This window comes from Halichoerus grypus, chromosome 11 (genome assembly GCF_964656455.1).
Source record: "Halichoerus grypus chromosome 11, mHalGry1.hap1.1, whole genome shotgun sequence".
Taxonomy (NCBI): domain Eukaryota; kingdom Metazoa; phylum Chordata; class Mammalia; order Carnivora; family Phocidae; genus Halichoerus; species Halichoerus grypus.
The window spans coordinates 95725106-95741569 of record NC_135722.1 but is presented as its reverse complement, the minus strand read 5'-3'; the positions used below and the strand labels follow the sequence as shown (position 1 = coordinate 95741569).

At 49.4% G+C, this 16464-nt stretch overlaps 1 protein-coding gene across 5 annotated transcripts in view; it reads left to right on the top strand.

The window, feature by feature from the left end:
* POU2F3 (POU class 2 homeobox 3) overlaps positions 1-15797 on the top strand; it is a 73943-nt gene extending 58146 nt beyond the window's left edge. For all 5 annotated transcript variants that reach the window (XM_078058863.1, XM_078058862.1, XM_078058865.1 and 2 more), the window contains 8 exons: positions 529-611; positions 2932-3114; positions 3530-3671; positions 5359-5495; positions 7204-7365; positions 12524-12590; positions 13712-13844; positions 14779-15797. In XM_078058863.1, coding sequence (XP_077914989.1) covers positions 529-611; positions 2932-3114; positions 3530-3671; positions 5359-5495; positions 7204-7365; positions 12524-12590; positions 13712-13844; positions 14779-14818 — 947 coding nt within the window. In that variant the 3' untranslated portion in view covers positions 14819-15797. The remainder of the gene's footprint in view (positions 1-528; positions 612-2931; positions 3115-3529; positions 3672-5358; positions 5496-7203; positions 7366-12523; positions 12591-13711; positions 13845-14778) is intronic.
* The last annotated feature ends 667 nt before the right edge of the window (positions 15798-16464 follow it).

The window sequence follows — 16464 nt, the reverse complement described above, 5'->3', positions numbered from 1 at the left end:
CGTTCTCTCTGTGACCTTCCTCCCAAGTAGAAAATGTCCTCATTCTGCCAAGAGCCCCTGGCCAATGGAGCTGTCTGGCCCCGTCCACTTGGTCTGGCATCCTTGCAGACTTGCCCAGGCCTTTGCAGCCCACTGCTGTAGGCACAATGGAACTCATCAGCGCCTCAGCTCCAGCAGCCTTTCCTTCCCTGTTGGATTTCTTCAGGCGTGGTTATCAGATCCCAGAGCGGGCTGCCTTGAGCCTCCTGGGCCCATGCACCAATCCAGGCTGGCGGGCAAGCGGAAGGACTGGTTTGGGGATGGCTGTTTACATATTTATCCCCATGTCTCATTCACCTCCACCTGTGTGTGGCAATGCCAGGGCCGTGCCTGTGGGGGCCCTGTTCATGGGGCTTGGGGTGGGTTGAGGGGACCTGACCAGGTCTCAGGGGGTGGGGACAGTTATCTCCATTCCAGAGCTGTGGAGCGCGTCTTTCAGATGGCCTGGATTTTATTTGTTTGTTCCTTTGTCCCTCCCCTTTCACCCAGGTCTGCAGCCAAATCTTCTCCCCTTTCCACAGCAACAAAGCTCTCTCCTCCTCCCGCAGACTGGGCCCGGCCTGGCGTCCCAGGTAAACAAACACATTCTTCCTGTTTCCTCCAGGAATGCCTCAGCTCTTGACAGAGCAGCTCACTGGTTTCCTCCCACCCCCTGGATGGGGCACGTACCCCTCTGGGAAGAGGGACTAGCAAGGGATTATCCCTGTTCACACTTGGGGAACACAAGCCACAGCCATGAGAAATGATTGACCCAGTATCACCCACGGAGCCAGAAGAAGAGCCCAGAGATTTCAGCTCCTAGGCTATCCTGCTCTGTAGAGCAGGCCCTCCACTCCAGCCTCGAATGGGCCCTGGCTTCACTCACTCCCCTTAGGACCAGGGGTCAGTTAACTCTCCAGGGATGCCACGGTGACACCGCCAGCCCTGCCACGGGTGCTCTCAAGCCCCAAGGAGGAGACCAGAGTCCCATAGGCCTGATGTCCCAAGACCGCAAGGCCACAGTCTCTCGCCTCTGGGTCCCTCTCAAGACCCACTGTTCTAGACTGCCTCCTGCAGTGTGTGCGCATGTGCGGGTGAGCAGGTCTGCGATCTGCGAGGGGGCAGTTTGCAGAGCTGCCATGTTTCCACGCAGCACCTGGTTGCCAGTTAGAAGGAACCCCTTCCTCTGGCCAGATAGAGCCTCATGCCAGGCGTGTGGCTTGCTAAGAGCTGGAGGATCTCTATGGGGGCTGCCTCGCCTCCCCTCACCAGGGTGCCCCCGTGCAGTTAATAACCTGCACGGCTGCAGGGACAGACGTGCAGAAGAGCCGGGAACAACTGCAGAGCCCCAGTGTCCCTTCTCTGGGCTAAGATCCCCCACGCATCACTAAGGACCCTGGCTCTCGAGGGCTAGAGAGGGCACTGAAGGCATCTGGAAGGGGAGAGGGTGCCATCTAGTGGCTAATAGGAATGGGAACACGGGAGTCCTGAACTCTTCCACTTCCTCCTGAGGACTCAGAATCTCATCATCATAGACTTAGGTCTGGAAGAGATCTTATAGAGGCCTAAGATCAACTCTTACATCTTACACTATAAGAAGCAAAAAAAACTGTTCAGAAAGTTATTAAGATCGTCCTGGGCAGCGGTAATAAGGGACTTGCTTAGGGTTGTGGCAATAAGAATAGAGAGGAGGGGGCGAACATGGAGATGTTTGCGGAAGTTAAAGGAATGCAATTTGGCATCTGATTGGATGTGAAAGGGAAGGAGAAGAAGGTCTAGCAAAGAACTCAGTATTTGTCAGATTACAAAACAAATGAATCAAGGAAAAGGAAGTCTCAGGAGGGCTGAAGCTTTGCCCTGAGGGCCACCCCACCCTACAAAGCAGGATCAAATCCATAAGGCTTCTGAATCATTCTGTTCTAAAAGATCCTTCACCAGGGAAACGAGTCCTTCACTTCTCTCTGGTCCTTTTACCTTCCTCCTCTTAAGGATGCCCATCTGAGTGGTAAATCTGCATGTCTTGGAGGAGAGAAGGAGGAAAGTTAACCCCAGTCCAGAAAAAGAGTGAGCTGGGAAAGGGAGAAAAGAGGGCGGACCTGGACGAAGTTGTCCACATGGGCAGTGGCCCCAGGACTGGACACGGTGCCTGGCCCCCCGCTGGCCTGGGATTTGCTCCTTGTGAAGCGATGCATGTCTTCAGGAGCTGGATTCACTCCTGACCCCAAAAGGGCACAACATGGACTCCAGGTTTTAAGGTCCATTTTTCTATGAAAATACACTGAAGGAAGACTATCTCCTGACAACCGTAAATGAGATCAAGCTATATGTAGATGGCACTGGAATATCTCTGATTGAAAAACAAACAACAACAACGAAACACTCTCATGAAAGAAAAGGATGGGGTAGAAAGTATAATGGCAGTCCCAAGAGTTTAAAATTCTATGGAAATTCCATTAATATAACAAGTCTCAGATGTCCTCTGTTATCTTCAGTTAATGCCTGTTGAACCCCTCAGTTACTTGGCTTTGTGGAAAAGAACAGGCAAGGCAAACAACCTTTTCCCCGTCCCAGTCTGAGATTTGTTTTGAGAATCTTTGTAAACAACTCCTTTTACGGTGGAAAACTGAAAGAAGGAAGTTACCTGCTCAGAGTCAAACAATGAGTCATAGCCTAAAACCCAGAAAGGACACCTCCCTGTCTTGCACTCCTACTGTTTCTACCCAACTATTCTAGCTATTTGCTGTCCCTTCATAGAAACCCTCAGTTCTCACTTCCACACCACTGAAAAAACAGGAATCAAGTGTACCCAGGGGTCTGTCATCCTCTAAGTGGACCTGTTAGTACACAATAACAGAAAATGCCATTTGATCAGTTGATTATTTGTGGATCTGTTCGGCATGTGTTCCCTCTTAGGCAATTGGGCGCCCCGGGCTGCCAGGATCTTCTTTAGAACCTCATCTGGAAGCGTCCCCGCATCTCCCAGTGCCCAAGCATCTACCCAGCTCTGGAGGGGCTGATGAGCCCAGTGACCTGGAAGAGCTGGAGAAGTTTGCCAAGACCTTCAAGCAGAGGCGCATTAAGCTGGGCTTCACACAGGTCTGGTTTGCAAGGAGCAAGAAGGAATTAGGTTGAGTGAGTGGAGACGGGGCTTCCCGAGTGTGTGTTTCAGGAGCAACCTGAGGTTCGATGTACTTGGGGCAAGCCCATCGTGTCCCTGTGTCCCCAGAGAATAGGGCACAATTGTCGTGGGTAAGGAAACTGAGGACACTGTGGGGGGACAGGGGAGGAATGAGAGCCAGTCAAGGGGTTAGGCCCATGGGCACAGCCCACTCGGAGTCTGAGGAGGGAAATGAACCAAACTGCCCCTGAGAGGGAAAATACCTGGAAAGGAGCCAAGGTGATGGGTGGGTGCTTGGAGGTTCTCCATGTGCGTGGTTGGTGCTAGGATGGTGGGACAAAGAAAAGAAGGGGCCTGTCTCTCCAGCTTCTCCCTCTTGATCCCTACGTGCAGGGAGATGTGGGGCTGGCGATGGGAAAGCTTTATGGCAATGACTTCAGCCAGACCACCATCTCGCGATTCGAGGCCCTCAATCTGAGTTTCAAGAACATGTGCAAGCTCAAGCCGCTGCTGGAGAAGTGGTTGCATGATGCAGGTAGGTGGCGGAGACACAGGGGTGGACAGTGCCCTAGACGATTCTGCAGGGAAGGGGCTAGTGGCTTGTCTGTGTTGGGGTTTGAGGCAGTCATTATGTAAGACCCCTTCTTCTCCTGAGTCTGGAACCATTTGAGAAATAAGACATGGGAGACAGGCAAGTGGAGATGGAAATGTCGGCTTCATTCCTGAGAAGGCCCTTTGGAGGACATGGCTTTAGGTCTGTGGCCCATGAAGACTTGGCCCCATTCTTTTCTCCACCAGAGACCCACCCAGTCTACACCTTAGGGCAGCACCCCAGAGCGAACACACGTATCCACCTTGCTCTCTGGACCATGTCTAGGTTAGGAAGATAGGGAAGTGGGTCCTCTAGGGTCTCATGGGGGAGAGGGGAGGCCATAGACACAACACAAGCCCTTTATCTGGCTAATCTTGAGTAAGTCTTCAGAAGGCAGGGAGTTACGGTGCACTAGACTAGTGGGGAAAGCTTCCAGCTGGAGTGGGGTTAGCAGGATTCAGTCCACAGGGTGACCTGGGAGGCATTCCAGGAGGTCAAGGGTGTAAGCTGAGGGCCAAGTGTTTGGAATACTGGATGGAAGAGTTTGGTGTCGGGGAGCAGTGTGGGACAGGGTTTCCCCACGGCATTATCGATTTCTTGGGCCAGAGCACTCTCTGTTGTAGGAGGCTGTCTTGTGAACTGCGGGGTATTTAGCAGCATCTTTGGTCTCTACCCACTAGACTCCAGCAGCACCTGTCTCCCACTGAGACAGGCAAATACGTCTCCCGATACTGCTAGGTGTTCCCTGAGGAGGGGTGCAAAATCGCCCCTGGCTGAGAACCAGTGGTGTGGGCAGAGAGAGGAGCAGGGTCTGTGCTGGGCCAGACTCTAGTCAGTAGATACACGTGGACGAGTGGTTACTGTGGAGAGGAAGGATAGGCAGCCAAGGGGGTTACCCTCTCAGAAGTTCCTCCATGTGAACATAGGAGGGGCAAGGAAGCTGCTCCCGACAGGCTGTCCCTTACGCAACTCTTTTCGGGTCACCGAAGTGAGAGAGATGACCAGAGGGGCTGAGGACCTTTGGGAAGAGGGCTTATAAGTCATTTCTAGTGTGACCCCCTCCCTGACGCCTGAATCCTTCCTGAGGGGTATCCCTGCCCATCGGCCCTACAGCCTCAGCTCCAACACTTAAACACTGAAAAGAAAGTGACATCGACACCAACATTCTGGCACCGAGTGCCATTGCTTTTAGCTCAGAACACCATTTCCCACTTTACTCAGTATTCACGTCCAGGCATCCAGGCACCCTTAGGGAAAAGACAGACTCCCGAGCGTTCCTTGTAGGAGCTCTGCCTGCACCCACTCACACCTACCCATGCCGCCGATGGCCGAGTGTCCCTGAACCATGACCGCCTGCACCCACTCACACCTACCCATGCCGCCGATGGCCGAGTGTCCCTGAACCATGACCGCAAACACTGGAGGCGCGGAGGACCTTTGCCCAGAGCCAGGAGGAGAAGCAGGATGTTTGGCCTGTTCCAGTTCTGCTGGCGGTGGGGGCTGGTCCTAAAAGAACCACTGCAGAGCTCACCAGGAAGTGGTGTTGGACCTCAAGGCCATGAACACAGAGCCTGACCCAGCCAGTGCATTCTCTTCTCTGAGCTTCCTTTGCCTTTCCACCTCCCTACAGAAACCTCTCCATCAGACCCCTTGATGAACACCCCCAGCTCTTTCCCCACCCTCAATGAAGTGTTCGGTAGGAAGAGGAAGAAACGGACCAGCATCGAGACCAATATCCGCCTGACTCTGGAGAAGAGATTTCAAGATGTGAGCGGCTCCCCCGGGTGGGAGTGGGTGGGCTGATGTACACAGTTGGATGAGCGGACACACTCAGGTCCCTGCGCACCACACCTCCCCCGGGAAAGGGTCAGAAAGCAAGCACACACACCCTCTGCAGGCCCCCACATATGCCAATGAAAGGGACTGCCAGGAACTTCTTCCCCCCACTGACCCTTCTTGCCCTGATATCTTTTGAGGGCCCAGTGTCCCTCTCACTGGGAGATTTAAGGAATGGGGTATAGGGTCCCAGAAGAGGGTGGATCTCTGTCTTCAACTGAGGTAAACCAGAGCACTGTATAAAATTCTTTCTTTTTTCTTTAAGTATAGTTGGCCTATAGTTGACATATATTATGTTAGTTTCAAGGGTACAACAGGGATTTGACAGTTTATACATTACAAAGTGCTCATCATGATAAGTATAGTTACCATCTGAAATTCTTTACTTTCTATGCATGAATTTGTATTTTTTTAAATTATAAATGTAGTAAATGCTCATTGTGAACAATTAGGAAAACACAAGGAAGTAGAAGGAAAAAAATCTACCATCAAATGGCATCTACCTGTCTTTCCTTCTTTCTTCCACATGTATTTAAATGCTTGTGATCATATTATACATACATTTGTTTGAACTTGTAGCAAAAGCATATTCCTGAGCCAGTATGTGGCAGCTAATAATACCAGCTACGTGCCCCATCGAGCTGGGGAAGGGAAGAGGGGAAAGCAGGTGTGTCAAAACAGCTTCTAATCAGGATCCCTTAGGTACCAGCTTCCAGAGCCTCAATCCACACCACACCACACATGTCCCTAGAGGAGGTGCCCTTGGCCTCATTTAACATTGTGGGCCTGGGGCCTCCAAGACTGCTGCCCACTCCGGCAAATCCACCAGGGCATCTGGCTCAAGGATTTGATGGCCACTTCTGGCAGGATGACAAGAGCCGGCTTTTCCTGCTGATTAGTTTCTTGGAGCAGCATGAGTAAGGGAAGGGGGTGTAGGAAGGAGGGAGAGGGGCTGAGATCAAAGATTGGGTGGAGGGAGAGGTTGGAACAAGAGAATGGAGAGATAGATAGATACACACATTTATAATATATACCTATATATAATATAGATATATTATAATATCTATATATAATATAGATATAGTGTATATATATAATATATACAATATATAATACATATATCTCCTCAGTCTCAATGGATCCACATGCTTTGGCTCTATCTTTTCCTATTTTGAGGTAGGACAGGAAGTAATAACACAAGAAAAGGATATCAGGTCATGAGGGGAACATGGGTTTCGGGTGCCCCACCCAACTCAGCAGGAGACTCCTCTTTTCAGAACTTCTGAAGGAGGAAGTGAGAGAAGTGAACCACATCTATGGATCCTCTGTTCTGTGGCAGGCCCCATGCTGGGCAGTTTACACACATTTTCTCATTTTATCCTCACAAAAATCCTATATAGTAGACATTATTATTCTCACTTCATAGATGTAAGACTGAGGCTCAGAGAGGTTAAGGCAGTTTCCTAAGGATACACAGTAACTGATAAAGCAAGCCAGTATTCCATCCTGGGTCTGATTCTAAAGCTTTTGATCCATCTCTTGTTCTATCTTGTTTCCTTGGAACATCTGGCCCCCATTCCCTGATTCTTGACCCTATTCCCTTTTCTTGCTGACCATTCTATCCCTTTGGTCTCTGTAGAACCCCAAACCCAGCTCCGAGGAGATCTCCATGATTGCAGAGCAGCTGTCCATGGAGAAGGAGGTGGTAAGAGTCTGGTTCTGCAACCGACGTCAGAAGGAGAAGCGAATCAACTGCCCTGTGACCACACCCATGAAATCACCCATCTACAACTCCCGCCTGGTGAGTGACTGGGAACCAAGCTGCCACCAAGCCCTGGGGGGAGGGACAGGAATGGTGCCTGGAGGGCAAAGAGTCTTCTCCATCCTGGGGAAGATGGCAGTCGGGAGTTGCGAGGGGCATGCCATAAATAAATAAATAAATAAATAAGCAAAAATATGCCGTATATAGAATCTACATAATATAAATGAGAATAAAGAAGAGTAAGGGGATTGAAAGTAACTGTGGGGAGATGCTTTTTTAATAGAGAGGTCAAAGAGGACCTCCCTGGTCAGGTGACATTTGAGTGAAGCCCAAAGTGTTGAGAAGGAAAGAACTATCTAGAACAAAGAGTGTTCCAGGCAGAGGGACCCGTAAGTAAAAAGACCTGGCATGTTTGAGGGAGAGAAGGAAGCCAGTGTAGTTGGGGTAGGCTGAGGAAGGAGGAGAGAATAGGAGGGAAAGTCAGAGGAGTAACAGAGCAGACCACCCAAGCTCATGGAGGTCAATGAAAGGACCCTGGCTTTGAGTTTGTATGAAGTAAGCCACTGGAGAACTGTGGGCAGAGAAGTCTGAGCTGGTTGAGGTGGGCTGCTGTGTGGAGAATAATCTAGAAGCAGGACACGAGTGAGGAGAACTACAATACCCAGGCTGAGAATAGAGGTAGCTTAGGCTAAGAAGGTAGCCATGGTGGTGACAAGAAGTGGTTGGATTCTGAATACATTTCAACCATGGAGCCAACAAGATGTGCTGACAGCTCAGATACGGAGTATGAGAAATGAAGCCAAAGTGACTTCAAGGGTTTTGGCCTGAGCAACTGGTCGGAGGTGTTGCCATTTTTTTTTTAAGGTGATGAAGAATGCCGGAGGTACAGGTATGAGGGAAAAGACTATGAATTTGGAGCTGGTCAGATTAAGCTAGACGTGCATCTAAGCATCCAAGAGGAAGTGTCAAGTAGACAGTTGTATCTATGATTCTGGAGGTCAGGGCTGGGAATAATTTGCAGTTTAGGCAGACTTGGAAGTTTGGGGAATAAGAAATATCTTCTCCATCCAGGGAGAGATAGTGCCTGGAAGGTAGAGGTGGGAAAGTTCTTCTTCATCTTTGGGGATGATATATATGGTTAGAAGGTTAAGGGAACTGAGGACAATGGCATTGTCCTCAAATCTTCCAGCACTCAAAGATGGGTAAAAATCAGCCTTGTCTGGGGTGGAACATAGCTGTCTCATAAAAATGACACCATTGTTCATTCTTTCACCAAACATTCCTTGACCATCTACTATATATTGATCTTTGTGCAGAGTGCTAGGGTTACACAAATAAATAACATCTCTCCCCTGTCCTGGAGGATCTCACCGCCTAGCAGAGGAGACAGACAAATAAACAAATGATAAACAACATGATAATTTCTCGAGGAGAACTTAGCAGTTGCAGCTAACAAAGCCTTACAAGGTGGTGGTTAGAGTAGGCTTCCCCAAGGAGATAATTAATACCTGAGCTGAGTCTAAAAGGACAAGGAGTGAAGAGGCAAATAAGTGTAGGGTGGAGTTCTCATGGGGGAAAGTATGAGAACAGTAGGATGGAGCAGGGAGAATGAACGTATGACACGTTCCCGGAACTAAAGGTGGTTCCCTGTGGAGGGATGTTGAAAGATGAGGCTGGACAGACCAGCAAGGGCCAGACTGAGGTGACGATGTGCAATGCTAAGGAATTTGAAGCCTTAGAGGAGTCACTGAAGGATTTTGAGCAGGCCATTGGCACCATCAGATTTGGCTTTTGGAATGATCGCTCTGCTGTATAAGGGGTGGTTTTGAGAGACGCAAGGCTGGTTGTAGGGAAACCAGCCACAATGTGTTTGCACTTATCCGGGAGAGAAGTAATGAGGGCCGAAGTAAACCTAGCGGGTAAGAATGAGGGGATGGGAGAGACTCAAGAGATAATTAGAAGGTAGAATTATTAGGTCTTGGGTAATGAATGGGAAATAGGGTGGGGGCAAGGAGAACGATGAAGGAAAGGGAATACTCTGACTCTTGGCCTTCAGGTTGGGTTGATGGGGCAGGTGGTATGCCATTGATGGAACAGAAAGACACAGGGGGGGGAGCTGATTTGGGAGTGGGGAAAAGGGACGATTCCCGTTCTTTACATCCTTATAATGTACAGTGAAGCCTGTGGGACACCCAAGTGGGAATGTCCTTGGGCACCTGGAATTATGGGTCTGGAGGTCAGAAGAGAAGGCCAAGATAGAGACATGGATCGGGGAATCAGAAGCATAAGGTGGTGGCTGAAATCCTGGGGGAGGAGGAACTCAGTTACGGAGTTTGCACAAAGGAACCAAGAGAAAAGTCTAGACCTTAACCCTAGGGAACACCAGCATTTGAGGGACGGGTAAAGGAAGAGGATCAAGGGAGGACACTAAGAAGGAGGAGTCAGAAGAGGCAAGACATTGCAGTGAAGGTGTGAGGAGCCCTGTAGGGGTGCTCTGGGAGCCCAGAAGAACACAGATCAAAGACACTCCAATCAGAATGGAGTTTGGGAGGGCTGACCCCCTAATTTGTTTGCAGAACAAATTAGAAGTTAGTGAGAACAACATACCAGGCAGAAAGAACCATCTGTGAGAAGGCACGGAATTATAAAACAACATGCTGCATTTGGGGAATCGCAAGCATTTCCATCTGGCTGAAGCAAAGGCTTGGGGACTAAGAGAAGTTGATGAGGGCTGGATCACAATGGGCCACAGATACTAAATTACCCCGCAAGCTCTAGGGAACCATTGAAAATTTGAAGTTGGAGGCAACATGATATTCATTCACGGTTCCTTTCTTAAATATTTATTGAGTACCCACCAAATGTTTGGCATTGGGACACGGGGGTGCACAGGACGCTTAGGATCCCTGCTTGCAGTCCAGTGGGGAAAGCAGACATTGAACAAATGCCCTCTGGGATAAAATCTCCAGAGGGGATGCAGGAGGATTTAGAGGACCTAACCTAGGGCAAGGTGTCAGGGGCTTCTCAGAGGAATGATGCTCAAACTGACGGCCAAAGCCTAAGTAGACAGTAATGGGGGTGGGGGTGCACAGGGAGGAGAGAGTGTAGGGAAGAATATTCTAGGCAGAGGAAAGAGTGTATACGAAGGCCCTGAGGCTGGGCAGGGTGGAAAGAGGAAGCGTAGCAGGCTGGAATGGGCTGGAACCAGGGGAGGGTGAATGAGGAGGCGGGAGTGCTGGGCGGGGATGAGGTTATGTCGGGCGTGTTAAGGAAATGGAGCCATGTCAGAAGAGCATTGAAATCTTTAAACACAGGGCTTTGGGAAATAGGTTCTCAATTTGGTTCAACCCCAACCCAGGACACCCACATGGAGAAAAGCAGTGGGAAGCATAGAGGAGCTGGGAAGGAGCCTGATTCCTTCTCATCATTCATGCAACACATATTTACTGAGCACCTGCAAAGTTCCAGACATGGTAGTAGACACTGTGGTAGAACTCCTCAGGCATCGTCCTGCCCTTGGGAAGCCGACAGCCTAGTTGGGGAGAAAGAGGTTAAATAAGTAATGACCATTCATGCTCGTGATGTTATGAAGGAAGCAGAGGGAGAAAATGTTCTGACTCTATCTTCTCCTCAGGTCTCACTGGGACAGTCTCCTTGGGACTAGGACATAGTTTCTTCTGCTCTGATATGAAATGATCTCCAGGATATACAGTTAAGCCAAAAAAAAAAAAAAAAAAAAAATGGCACCAACCACTGTGGGCAGAATGCTACCATTTATATAAACAATTAAAAAGGGGGAGTCATATATACCAAGATATATATATCTGCTTGCATATGCATAGCCTGCCTCCAGAAGGAAACAGAAGAAGTTGGTCACAGTGACTAAATACATTATTTATTTTAAAACAACAACAAATTTCTCAGGTGTGCCAGTAGGGAAGGGAGGAGGAGGAGGAGAGGGAGAGAGCTGGTTGATAACATCTCTTACCACACGGCCCCACACCTGTCCCCACCCTTCGTGGGCCCCCTGCCTACTGAGGAGGCTCCTTGTAAATGGGCAAGTAAGTGAAAACAGAAGAGCCGCAGCTGATTAATTGGGAAATGAGTACATGCTGCATCCTGTTGGGATGGGATGATCCAAACCAGGGAGGGGAGGAACATCTAATCCCAGCTCCCCGAGCAGAACTTCCTTCCAACGTCCTTCCCCTGTCCTTGCCCTGTCGGCGTGAGAAGAATGAAGCAGAGGCAAGGTATGCAGACTTCAGCTCAGAAGAAGAGGTGAACAGCGTCCAGAGACAGTCGGCGACTAACTTCAGGGAGGAAGGCAACTAACATTTAACAAGCCTGGCGCTCTTTGTCAAGCATTGAGGGGGAAGCTTTATGGAAGTTATCTCATTAAATATTAATTAAAAGGAAATATAGGGAAGGTATTAGCTCTGTTCCATGAATGAGAAAACCAGATCTCAGTGGGGTTAGGTCACTTGCCCAAAGTCACATGGAGCGTTATGGTGGAATCAGGTTCTCACCCCCAGATCTGTTGGGCCCCCAAGTCCATTCTTCCTATTACATCTTGTTCTAGGTTGTGCTAAGGGAGTAATCTGAAGGGGGAGAGTCCTGAAGGGCTTAAACTGAATCCTCTTAAGTTCCTTCCCGATCTCAGAGTTGATGATGCTGTGAGGTCTCCAGGGCCAAATGAAAAGCTTCAGCGTCCAAAGTTCAGCCCCTTCAGTTTTTTCTGGGGAGTTGGGGGTCCTCTCCTACATCAGGCTGGGAAGCTGCTGGGCTCTGCTGCCCTGAGCAAAGGGATCTTTTATAAAAAAAAAAAAAAAAAAGAACTGGGGACTGGCGAATAGATAGCCAACAGACAGTGTCTGCCCCAGCAGGAGCCGAGAGGTACCGCTCATCACCCCACCTGGCCGTGAGGAAGAGCCTTGCCAGGGGCCACGGCAGGGAAGGCAGGGCCCGGTGTCGGCAGTGGGCAGCCCCTGCCGGAGTAGGCCAGAGCTGAGCCGATGCTGCCGTGGTCCAGAGGCCTTCTTGTGGAAGCGGGGGATGAAGTGTAGGTTTGGAACTAGGCAGTCATCAAGGAAGCTGAGCCCTGCTGTCTGCCCTCTGGGGGCCCAGCACCCTGGGAGAAGCACTCAAGATCGGAGAAAGAAGCAGACACAGACATTTACAAACTTCTGTTGCCTTTCAGGTCTCTCCCTCTGGGTCTCTGGGCCCCCTCTCTGTCCCTCCTGTCCACAGCACCATGCCTGGAACAGGTGAGCTTTGCCATGGGGTTTCTGAATAACTCCAGAAGTCCTTTCAACAGGGGGATGGTAGAGGTGAACGGTAACTGCTTAGGTCAGCATTCCTTAAATGTCTTTCGAAGGCTAGGAAGATCTGTGCTAGGAGAAGAAGGGTTCCACCATCGAGTAAGTTTGGGAAATGCTGGAGAAGCCAAAATGAAAGCAAGTGTTTGCTTTCTGTCTTAGTTGCCACACTTCTCAGCACCGGAGTGCATTTAACATCCCTAAAGGAGCTGTGTGGAAGGCAGGGCTTTCCAAACCAGTTTCCTACCGAACTCTATTTTTCAAAAAGTACTTAGAGACTTTCAAAGAACTAGGAGGGTGACCATCTGTCTGGAGATGCCCAGGACAGTCCCAGTGTCTGCCTCTTGTCCTGACATAATGTTCGACCGCACTGCCTCCCATTCCTCAGAGTATCTTGGCTTGCTTGGATGGTAAGGTATCTGTCACCTTACTCCCGGAACGCTGTTTAGGAAATCCAAAAATGAGCATCCAAATCTGCCATTTTACAGAGGACAAAAATGTGCTTCGGGGAAGTGAAGCAAGGCACCATGGGCCAGAGTTGCTTAGTGAATGGCCAGGGACCGAGACTTGGGGCTCCTCTCTCCTGGCTGTGCTCTTTCTAGAAGCCTGTGTATCTTTTTTGTGGAAATGGGCACACCAGAGAGGCTGTGCTCTCAGATTCTCTTTCCCTCTCCTGTTCACTGTTCCCTCTCTCTCTCCTGCTCCTCTCCTCCTTTCCAAGAGTTCCTGTTCTTTGGCCCCTCCCCTGTCTTGGTCTGGGGCTACATATGCCCAGCCCAGGGTGTGTCCTGGAGTAGGATGATTTTGGCATCTGTCCTTTTGCATTTGGCAAGTCTCAGACCTGCAGAACCAGCCATGCCACTCTCCAGGGCCCGCGCTGAGAGGAGTATTTATGATGAGAGCCCCTCTGGGGCCGGGTGTTGATGCTAACGTGGCAGGAGGTGGGCAGGTGGGTGGGAGGCAGGGAGAAGTGGGAGTTCTCTGGGGAGACATGTCTGAGGGCCGTGTCAGGAGGTCCCAGGACCCAGCAGCATCATTTTCCCCTTGTCTTTGCCTCTCTTCATCCTCAGTAACGTCATCCTGTTCCCCCGGGAACAACAGCAGGTCTTCATCTCCCGGCTCAGGACTCCAGGCCAACAGCCCCACTGCATCTCAAAATAACTCCAAAATGGCAGTGAGCTCCTCCAGTTTTAACTCTTCAGGGTAAGGTGGAGGAGAGAGTACCGCGACATCCTAGCAGGGTCAAGGGACACGCGAGAAGTTGGGTCCATAGCTCTGGAAAGAAGGCTCGTCACAGGGCTGGAAAGGGGAGTGGGGTGGCAGGGGTGGGGAGAAAGAGTGGACAGCTGGGCTGGACCATATCCCTGGGGAGTGGGCTTTAAAGAGAAGCTTCGGCCAGGGAGCAGTCCTGGCAAGGAGCTGATGTCAACAAAGCCAAAATTTCCATCCTCACTGGGAGGGTGGAAATTTCCAAACACTCCTGTTAGAAAGGGCCAGGTCCTTCAGTGGGCTTAGGAGTGTTCTTCTTCATGCCGGGAACCCTGTTCTTGAGGTGTTCTGACGTGAGCCGGACCGGCCAAGTGTGGCTGACAGAACGAGAGAGAAGGACTACCGCTCCCTCGCTCGAGCTCCCACCTGTGATGCAGTGAAGGCAGCGGCCTCCGGGGCCCACGAGTCTGCTCCTTTTGAAAGCTATTCTCACAGCAGGTGCCTTGAGAGATTCTTCCCTGAGTCAGAACAAAGCAGAGATTTGAAAGTTAGGCAGTCACCCTGTGGGAAGAGATGAATCCTCTTGTCCAAACCCAGGCCATTCAGCAAGGCAGCAGCTCTTACCAGCCCACGGTTGCACAGCCCAAAATATTGGGGCTCCTCAACCTCTCCCACCAAAAAAGGAGGAAAAAAACCCCATATAATGTACATTTTTAAAAAATGTTTTGAGATAGAATTCACCTACTGTAAAAATTACCATCTAAAGTGTATGACGCCTAGATTTTAGTGTATTCACAATTTTGCATAACCATCACCATAATCTAATTCCAGAAAGAAACCCCATACCTCTTAGGAGTTTGCTGCCCATTTGCCCCTTCCCTCATCCCGTTAGCAGCTTTAGGATTGACTTGCTTTTTCTTCCTTCCAGATCTTGGTACCGATGGAATCATCCCACCTACCTCCACTGAGGCCAAAAAGTTTCTCCGAATCCACCTGGCCCTGCATGTCCCCTTGGGAGGAAGGGAATCACGCCCTCTCTGTATGGACAGATTACTGTCAGAAGAGTGGAAGAGAATCCCCACTGTCAACCCAAACTCTTGCTTCTTCAAGAGTGAGGGCCTCCAGAGATCCAAACTGTGACTAAACCATGCACTGGCTCCTAGTGCTCTTGAATCACATCCCCCCCCCACCAGGTGTTCACCATTTTCACCTTCTTTCCCTGTGCTCCAATCCTTGTTCCAAATACTTCCCATGGCTTCCCTATGGTAGTAGTCTTTCTGAGAAAGGACACCTTGCCGTTATTTTCCAACTCATCTGTGGGCTTCTGGGGACAGCAGTTTGCCTGGTGTGCCAAACAACCAGAAGGAGAGATCATGGTTTTGACTCCAAACTTGGCCACAATCTCTGAACCGATCTCTAAAATCTGTGAAAAGATTGGAATCTGATGTCTCCACCAAAGCCTGGATGCTCTCTCTGTTGAGCAAACTTTTCTGACTGACTCTTCATTTCACCCCATGTTCTCTGTAGCCCCGCCCCCTTTTCTAGAACCAAATCCACTCATGATGGCCTTCTCCAGGATCCCTCCTCTTTACAGAAGCCTGAGCCACCCTCAGTCCCCTGGGCGCAATTCTCTGCCCACAGGTGCTCTTCTGTGTTCTACACCTGCCCCAGAGTTCAGGAGTGTTTATTCCTTCTCTCCTTCCTTGTCCTTATCTGGTCCTCTCTCCCTTCCCCTGGCTGCAGGAGGAAGAACAGAAAAGCAAACACGTAACAGTTATGTTGGCAAAATACCTGTGTATAGCCCCTTCCTGTTTTTGCAGCTACGTTCTCTCCTTAATGTGGAATTTTCCAGCAAAATGTTTAACTCAGGTGTGAATTTTGAAGATATCTCTGTAATATTTTATCTCCTTTTTAAAAAAAGAAAAAGAAAGGAAAAAAAATGCCAAAGTGTGAAATACTGTGCTACCTTCCACAAGAGAGTTCCCACATGGGCTGGGAATATTTGTTGACTTCTCGGGAACATTATCTCTAGTCTCCTTCTTTGTGGGCCAGTGTGTAGAGATGTAACGTGAAGCCATTCCAGAAATGGTAAACTTTAAAAAAAAAAAAAAAAAAAAGACTATATCCAAGAAAATGTTGAGATTCAAAGGAATCTCTCTGTTCCTAAATAAATTTGTATAGTTATGATAAAAATGATTCCACTATTGATAAGAAGAGGGTTAGGTTATTGTTCTGTGTCTTTTGTTGAGGGGAGGGGATATGAGTGCATATAGTGAAATGGGATGGGGGGGGCACCTGGCTGGCTCAGTCAGTGGAGCATTCAACTCTTGATCTCAGGGATGCAAGTTCGAGCCCCACATTGGGCGCAGAGATTACTTAAAAGAAATGGGATGGGGAAAAATGTTTCAAATTGGTGCAGTAAGTCTGTTACTCTCCAGACTGATGCTAAAGAGGACAAACATTAATACAGGGCTTTGAAGAGTTCAGAGTTCTTATTCTTTTTGACAGAACTACTTTGAGGGCAGAGTAGCAGGAAACTGGTGGGAAGATTTTTAAGTGGGAGGATGGTAAATGTTTAAGGCCAAGTCATTCAGACTTTAGAGATGGAAGCAGA